The sequence below is a fragment of the Salvia hispanica genome, chromosome 4, assembly GCF_023119035.1.
Source record: "Salvia hispanica cultivar TCC Black 2014 chromosome 4, UniMelb_Shisp_WGS_1.0, whole genome shotgun sequence".
NCBI lineage: Eukaryota > Viridiplantae > Streptophyta > Magnoliopsida > Lamiales > Lamiaceae > Salvia > Salvia hispanica.
This window is the reverse complement of record NC_062968.1, coordinates 15,865,280-15,873,678: the sequence shown is the minus strand read 5'-3', so window position 1 is coordinate 15,873,678 and position 8,399 is coordinate 15,865,280. Positions and strand designations below refer to the sequence as shown.

Sequence of the window (8,399 nt, the reverse complement as noted above, 5' to 3'; positions counted from 1 at the left end):
CGCCGAAAAATCGCCGAACAGCTCCCCACAGTGGCCGGCGATGATCCGGCGATAGCCCGGCGTTAAAACGCCGCTTGGCGTAAAATCGGTAGGAATTTCGCCGAAAAATCGCCGAACTCCTCCCAATGGCCGGCGATAAGTCGGCGATATCCGGCGAAAAATCGCCGGATTTTCGCCGTCGCCATTGGGAGTGCTCTAATTATGTTAATATGTAATACAGTAGAAACTAAGATTTAAAATTAGTAAAACATACTGTTTTGACGTTTAAAAATTAACAAAATCTATGATAACTTTGTCTATCCAATTAGATATGTACTTGGTAAATATGATATATATAAACTATCCAATATTTACCGAACACATGGGTTGTGATGCAGTTATAGAAGACAAGACTTGGAGGCTTAGGAAATTATATTCGGGTTTTATTTATTTTCTAGTTTGTAGAATTAGTGATGCAGTTATATAAGACTTGGAGGCTAAGTAAATTATATTTTAGATTTAATTTATTTCCTATTAATAGAATTAGTAGAAGGAAAAATATTCTTTTTTTGCTTATTTTCTATTTAATTATTTTCTTTCTAGTTTTATTTAAGATTTCCATTTGCCTAATAAACACATTATTGTTGAACTAAAAAGACAGACTTTGATTATTAATTTTACATTGAGTTTTTATACTCTAAAGGTCTCAATTAGTTGAGTGTTTTATCTACCAGTTCAGTCATTCTTCATACGTTTCTGCATTGTTCTGCGTCATTTAGTAGATGAAAATATATTAATTGTTTTTTTTTTCCTTATTTTTCTTTCAGTTATTTTTCTTTTAGAATTATTTTCCATAAGTTTAGGATTTTCCTTTGCCTATATAAAGAGGCCTCATTGTTGAACTAAAAAATACAAAGTTTGAATTTTATACTCTTAGTTCTCAATTCATTGATTACTTTATTTACTAGTTCAGTCATTCTCTATACGTTTCTGCATCATTTGGTATCAGAGCCAGGTTGATTATCAATGGCTGAACGTAGCCATGGCTGCAGACGTGGCGATGCTCGTGGCGACGATCGTGGTGAGGGACGTGGAGATCTCCCAAACAAAGAGGCAGCACAACAGCATGATCTAAGCGACATTGAGAACGATGATCCGAGACAACAGGTTCGAGACCTACAGGGACGATTGGCGCGACTCGATGAGCATCGGGGGAATCCAACCCGATGAGGTCTAATGCGCCACAGCATCGTTGGATGGACGATCCATTATTCAGCGAAGTCTTTACATCTTCTGATGCGGATGAACAGTCGAAGAATAGTAATAGCAATATTTTTCGATGTCGGTGTATGATACGCCTGTATACGACAAGGATATATTCTATAAGCTCCCAGAACCAACGAAGAATAGAAACAACAATATATTGTCGATGTCGGTGTATGATAAGCCCGTATACGACGAGGATATATTCTATGAGCTCCCTGTATTGATGAGCAATATTTTCCGATGCCGGTCTATGACGATGAGGAGTACGATGAGGCTAAAGGAGGAAACCACCTCATGGCAGCGGTCCACCGAGTGCTGCCGGAATACTTCATTTTCGACCTTTGACCCAGCCCAGCTCCTTCTCCGACCCCACGGCAGCTTCAAATCCACCGGAAGCCTTCTGCCTATTTTCTGAAAATAAGAGGAGAGATGAGAGGTATAGAGTGGGGTTGCAGAAACTGATGTTGGGAGGATGAAGAAGATGATCTAAAATGATAAATGATTGAAATAATTTGGGCCTATTTTGTGCAAATAACTTGGGCCACCTAAAATGTTAGTGGGCAACTAATTAAATAATTGTGGATTTATTAAGTAGTATAACTATTTTTATTATTTTCGTTTCAAGTTTCATTATATTTATATTTTATTTACTAGTAATATTTTAAAATTATTACTATTATAATGTTTGGTGCTAAGAATTTTAAATCGCTGATTTACACTTTTACATACGGATATACTAAAAAATTAACTATCCCTCATAGAATATGACTATTTAAAATATACTTCCTCCGTCCGCGAAATGTTATCCAGTTTTGTAATTCTGGTCCGTCCGTGAAAAGTTGTCAAATTTGCTTTTATTCTACTTTTGGTAAATGGACTCCACTTTCCACTAAATTTTTACATTCACGTTCTATTATAAAACTTATATATAAATATGAGACCCTCGTTCCACTAACTTTTTCAACTCACTTTTCTTCATATTTCTTAAAACTCCGTGCCGAGTCAAACTTGGACAATAAATCATGGACGGAGGGAGTAATATTTTTAAATAATTATTTAAATATTATATTTATTAGTTATTACTAAATTTTTAACAATATCCGACCCCACTGGCTTCATTTTCTGGATCCGACATTGCCTCATGGGGTTCATGTTTGGGAATGTTTGTTTCGGTGATGGAGCTCGGTCAACAATACTTGTCGGGTTTAATGAACTTTCCGAATCTGTAAAAGTTACAATGGGGCCGAAGGGTCGCAATGTAATTATTGAGACAAAAGGAAACCCAAATTGTCACAGTAGCCAAAAGCATTGAATTTTCTGATAATGCCAAAAATCTTGGAGCAAATCTAGCTCTTGGTTTTTGGGACAACAAAAGAGCAAATTTAGAAGATCTTGCCGTTCTAACTGGAGCGGAGGTCATTAGTGAAGAACAAGGAATGAGTCTAGAGAAAGTTGAAATTGACATGCTTGGTTTCGCTGAAAGGGTCACAGGATCTCTCTTGACGGCATTTTAATTCTACGTGGGGGTGGGAACAAGAAACTGATAGAAGAGAGGTGCGAGCAGTTAACAACTGTCGTTGAGAAGATTAGTGCAATGTTTCATAAGGAGAAAGCACAATTGTCAAAGTTGTCTGGTAGTGTTACGGTACTCAAGGTTGGAGGAGCGAGTGAAACAGAAGTTGGAGAAATTTTGAATGGATTAAGATGCTATTTCAACAAAGCAGACTTGATTGGCTTTAGTGGTGGTAAGACAACATTGTCAGATGATGAGACGATGGAATAATGAGTCAAGGTGGAACTTGGAAGTTGATATTGTGAGATCGAGTAGAAAAATATAGAATGAAGATTGAATAAGCATAATGATTGTACCACATGAAATTCAAAAATACAAAAAACCCCTAAAACTTACTCAGTCCGTGAAATGTTATCCAGTTTTACCATTTTGGTATGTCCGTGAAAGAGTTGTCCACACTGCTTTTTTTCTATTTTTGGTAAATGGTCCCACTTTCCAATAAGTCTTTACACTCACATTCTATTATAAAACTAATATATAAATGTGGGACTCTCATTCCACTATTTTTTCAAATCACTTTTCTACACATTTCTTAAAACTCGTGCCAAGTCAAACTTGGACATTACAGCCCTAACCCACTAATTTTACTGGGTTATTCAGGCCGACCCACAGGTTTCGGGTTGGATTGACATCCCTACCAATACTATTTATATTTACACTTAATATTGCATCATTTTTAATTATTTCATCCGTTCGTCATTTCTCGTCACTAGTATTCTTTTTAGTACGCCTGTCAATACTTATCACATTTACTTTTTACTATTTACTATTTACTATTTAATATTTATGGTATTGTACCTCACATTCCACTAATGCATACTCACTCATGTTTTATTATAAAACTAATATATTCCATTTGTCCCAAGTTACTTGAGTCGTATTCCTTTTAGGATTGTCCCAAGTTACATGAGTCATTTCTCCTTTTGGCTAAAAACAAATAACATACTTTATTCTTTCTTTTACTTTACTTTCTCTCATCTCTCTTACTTTATTATATCTTCTACTTTATTTTACTTTATTTAACTCTTTAAACACAACTTTCTTAAATCTCATGCTGAAAAGAAACGCCTCAAGTAACATGGGACGGAGGGAGTATAAAAATAGGACTCGCGTTACACTAATTTTTTCAACTCACTTTCCATTATATTTCATAAAACTCGTGCCGGGTCAAAGTATGTCAATGAATAGCGGACGAAGAGAGTATTCATTTGTTAATTTAAGAGCATCTACTATAGGACGGACATGTAAATAGTCTAGCACTAGGACATCCCAAAAACACCTTCTACCACGTCACTAGGACATCTCACTTCACTGCCACATCACTAGGACATCCCAAGAGCGTAGCACAATAATAAACAATGCTCTCGTCCGCTGGGACGTCCGTCGCCTGCCTACAATAGCGGACGAGAGGATGGACGAACCGACGGATGTCCGCACATGACTGCTGACGACCTCTCGTCCGTCCCGGATGTCCTTCGTCGGCTCGTCCGCCCAAATAGTGGACGTCCCCGACGGACGAGCCACTCGGCAATCGGACGTCCGCTATTGTGGATGCTCTAAGAAGTAATTGTAAATTGTAACTAAATAATTGATATATCCAATTTATAAAAGTATTGATTCGACTTTATATATTCATATATGTTATTAATATTTTTCATGTTTGTTTTATTTCAAGAAAGCAAATGCATTACTAGTATTCAAAAAATACTCCACAAAATCTATAGGTGTACGGTCATATTGTTTAATTAATGGTGTTTGAAATACTCATAAATATAGGTGTACGGTCATATTGCCGGCAATGCATCTGATCCCTAGGTGCATTGCCGAGAAATTGGAAGCCATTAATTTCTCCGGAGATACATATTCCTCCACTCTTCTTCTCAGCATATCCTTACCGGAAACGGGGCGCTTCCCATTTTACAAACTCATCTGCGGTAGATTTAGAGATTATGGAATTTTACTCAAGATCAGCTCAAAAGGGTTTGATTGGGATGAACTATCTGCACTTTCTTCCTACAAATCATAAAAGGCTATTAAAATTATAAACTTTGGCTAACAATTTTGTTTTTATTTTTTGTACTATTATAAGCCCGACAAAATTAAAACACACGTGATCGATATTTTTCGTCAGGTGTAGCATCGTACTCGACCATTGACGATTGCAAGTGTTAAGGTATAAAGCGAAAAAGGGAAAAAAAGGCATGTATGGTTTGGAAAAGACATTAGTAATATTGTTTTTTATATTTTTTGAATATGGTTTGCAAGTATTGCACAATATTGCGCGTGCGAGCCAAAGATGGCGGTGTTAGGGTTGGTATACTGAAAAGCATGTTGCGAGCAAGTTTCACGCGAATAGAATCTTGCTTGTATACGTAAAACTCACAATCCACTTTTAACCCGATTCAGTATTATTTGAGCAGTCTCGCACGAATAGAATCACTATTATTATTACATTGTGTTTGTTTGTGCATTTATAAGATGTTTTACAAACATTTAAATGCATAAGAAGTAAACAAAGCCTAAGTCTTTTGCTTAGTAGACCGGTTGTGGGCGACGTAATGCTTTGCAAAAGAGAAAGAAGAATTTCACAACCTAGATAGGCTTTGGCTACCTATCATGAAAGGTTGCAATGTTAGTCCGCATATTTCTAAGCCTTACTGAAATAAGATGACATTGGTGTGGCATAGCACTGAACGGATCTAACAGCAAGACTTGTCTTTATGCTATCTACTGAAAGACTAGGTCTTGATAAACTACTATTTCTTAATCTACACATGTTAGCATTGAGCATACGGTATTGATTATGCACCACTTTGACTTATCAAATGGTGCGGATTTTTCGCAACCCAATAATCCTGATATATTGGGTAGTGGTGATTAATATCTAGCGGTGCTAGGATTCTATTATGTTGAATCGTGCGCGAGGTGAGTCTCGTTTGATAATGTCCTCAAGAGGAGCTCGAACAAGGTTTTATTATTCGGAAAACTGGCCAGTTGGAGTTTTATCGCTCTATGGATAATAATTAAGTGTTTCTTGCTAAGTCCACTCTTGGAATTAATAATATGTTAATTAATTAAGTCCATAGCAGACATTAATTAATTAATGGACATTTATATCTTAAGCGCGGGAAATAAATAATATAAACAACGGAAACCCGGATTACTTGTAATTTCGGAGTTGGATGGGGAGAGTTCAATATTACTTCTGTAGTGGCTGCTCGTAATATTCCAATATAAGCTTGTATTAAATTGTGGGTTCAATTTAATTAGTAAAAAGCTAATTGGGGGAGCCCATATCCAAAACCTTCCATAGATCCCTGTCTGGGCCCAAAAGGAACTTAATATAAATAGGAGAATAAAGGAGACAGAATAATTAATTATTTCATTATGAAATTTTCGTTCCTTTCTCTCTACAAAAGGAAACGATTTTTTATTATTCTCCTCCGTGAGAATTTCAGCTCCTCCTCCGTGAGGAATTTTTCTGTCTTCTTTATTCGAGTCCTAGTATTTTGATAAGATCAGCTCATCCTCATATCGAGATACAGTTCGGGAACCAGAGAGAAGATCTGTAACATCCCAAATTTCCGAACCCTAATTTTAGATCCCTAGAATTTATAATTGATGACGTGGGAGATGTGAATTATTTGATAAGTAAATTTATTGCATGAGTTTCTTTGACCGAGAAGTTTGAAAAGTCAAAATTTTTGACTATGTAATGTGGCATGTGATCTATTAAATTATGAGGTGAATTAATTGTTTAAGGGTGAGTGAGAATATTAGAGAAAATTTCCATAAATACTAGCCATTTTCGACCCCCTTGATTTTTGAAGAAGAAATTCTATTTTTCCGGATTTAATTTAATTCTTGGGATATTTATCCAAATTAAATCCAAGACCCAATTATTCCTTATTTTAAAGAGGGAAAAATCGGCCCCCCTTATTTCTTGGTGATTTTCGAAAATCACCTATTTTGGGAAGGAAAGAATTATTTTATTTTTAGTTGATCCCTTATTTGATTTCCTTCCATACCTAGAATTAAAATATTCTACCAAATCTTTCCATACCTCAAGAGATCTTGCCATATCTTATTTTAGTTAATATTCAAAATCCATGCCTTATTTAAAAAGGCTACTACACGCCTATTTCAATCCCAAGTTGGGAGAATTCTTATTTTTTTTATTTATTTTTTATTTTGCTCCGTGATATTTTATTCTACTCCGTAAAATATACTAAAACAAAATCTTGGCTAATTAAAAAGCCTAATTTTCGAAACCTACATGCCTTGGAACCCTAGATCTTATTTTTATTTCTTCTTCCCTACTCCACAATATTTTATTGTGTAGAATCAAATCTTACCAAATATTCTATTTATTTACCTAAAGATTTTATTGAGCACTATAAATAAGAGAACCCCTAACCCTAGCCCCATAATTTTCGCCCCCCACCCATACTACACGCCCCCTCTCCCTTCTCCACTCTCTCCAAATTTTCTTCTTCTATTCTCCAATATTTTGTCATCTTTTGAAGAAGAATTGAAGTTTGATCCAAGAATTTTGAAGAACCAAGTCTAATACTTAATTTCTACCGTTCGTTTTTCTCATAAGGTATTTTTATATTCATCTTCTTCGTTTCTACTCGATTCCTCTTCTTTCTGACCGATTAATCGGTATTCTTGGACCCTCATGCATCTTGTTTGAGTGAAAGTGGGATAAAGGGGATATGGAAATATGAATACATGTGTGTGGCGTGTGTGTGAGGCGTGTGTGTGTGCGTGTCGTGTGTGTGTGTTGTGTTTGTGTGGTGTGTGTTTGATGGCTAAATACTCTTGTGTGACATATGTTGATGTTAAATCTAGATTTGAGATGCGAATGGAACTTATGCGATGAACGTGACTTTGATTGATTAATGATGCTAAAATAGATCGGTGGGAAAAGGGAAAAACGTTGAGACATGCATGAGTTAGGAGTTTGTATTGAATCTGATTTGTGATATGTGCTTATGTGATTAAAAAGGTGAAACCTCAGTTGCGAAGCCGGATAACAAAGGAAAGAACATACTTGAAACCTAAGCAGTCGAGGTGGGCTTTACTCTTAAACTCTTTTATGTGCAAATATATGAATGTGGAGAAATAAGGGTGGTTTAACTGTTATGCCATGCCTATGTCTTGTTTTGTTGTGATATTGTGCGCCTGATGCCCAGTTTGAGAGTTCGCTCCATTGGGCTATAGGGCTATGGATATGTTAAACGAATTCGGGTCTGAGTACGGGCCGCAAACCCTACCAGGCTGTGTACACGAGGGGATCGGGAGCCGTCCTTGCTAGTCGGCCGGTCTCGTGGGCGAAAAGTGTGGCCACACTTTCGTCGCACCATGGAAAGATTGTGATTGTGGAATTTGATGAGAAAAGTGGGGAGTTATTTGACTGGCCAGTCTATGGAAAATATATTTTGTGATACTCGTGATATTCTCTTATAACTGCTTAAAACTCGAGTTCACTTGGTAAGGGTGGCATAACTTATAAAATGTTTTGGCAATGAGCTCACTGAGTATTTCAAAATACTCAGCCCTGCATGTGTTTTCCTTA

At 36.4% G+C, this 8,399-nt stretch overlaps 1 protein-coding gene across 1 annotated transcript; it reads left to right on the top strand.

The window, feature by feature from the left end:
* The first annotated feature begins 1,005 nt into the window (after positions 1-1,005).
* On the top strand, positions 1,006-3,028 carry LOC125220458 (chaperonin CPN60-1, mitochondrial-like). Its single transcript, XM_048122628.1, has 2 exons — positions 1,006-1,146; positions 2,729-3,028. Exons 1-2 carry the CDS (start codon positions 1,006-1,008, stop codon positions 3,026-3,028), a joined length of 441 nt encoding a protein of 146 aa, XP_047978585.1.
* Positions 3,029-8,399: the final 5,371 nt, after the last annotated feature.

What these genes read in the sequence shown, in the direction of transcription:
- LOC125220458 (XM_048122628.1), top strand. Translation starts at nt 1,006, where the DNA reads ATGGCTGAACGTAGCCATGGCTGCAGACGTGGCGATGCTCGTGGCGAC. An exon ending in ACGATGATCCGAGACAACAG is followed by an intron (nt 1,147 to 2,728) that starts GTTCGAGACCTA and finishes TTTCGCTGAAAG; the next exon opens with GGTCACAGGATCTCTCTTGA.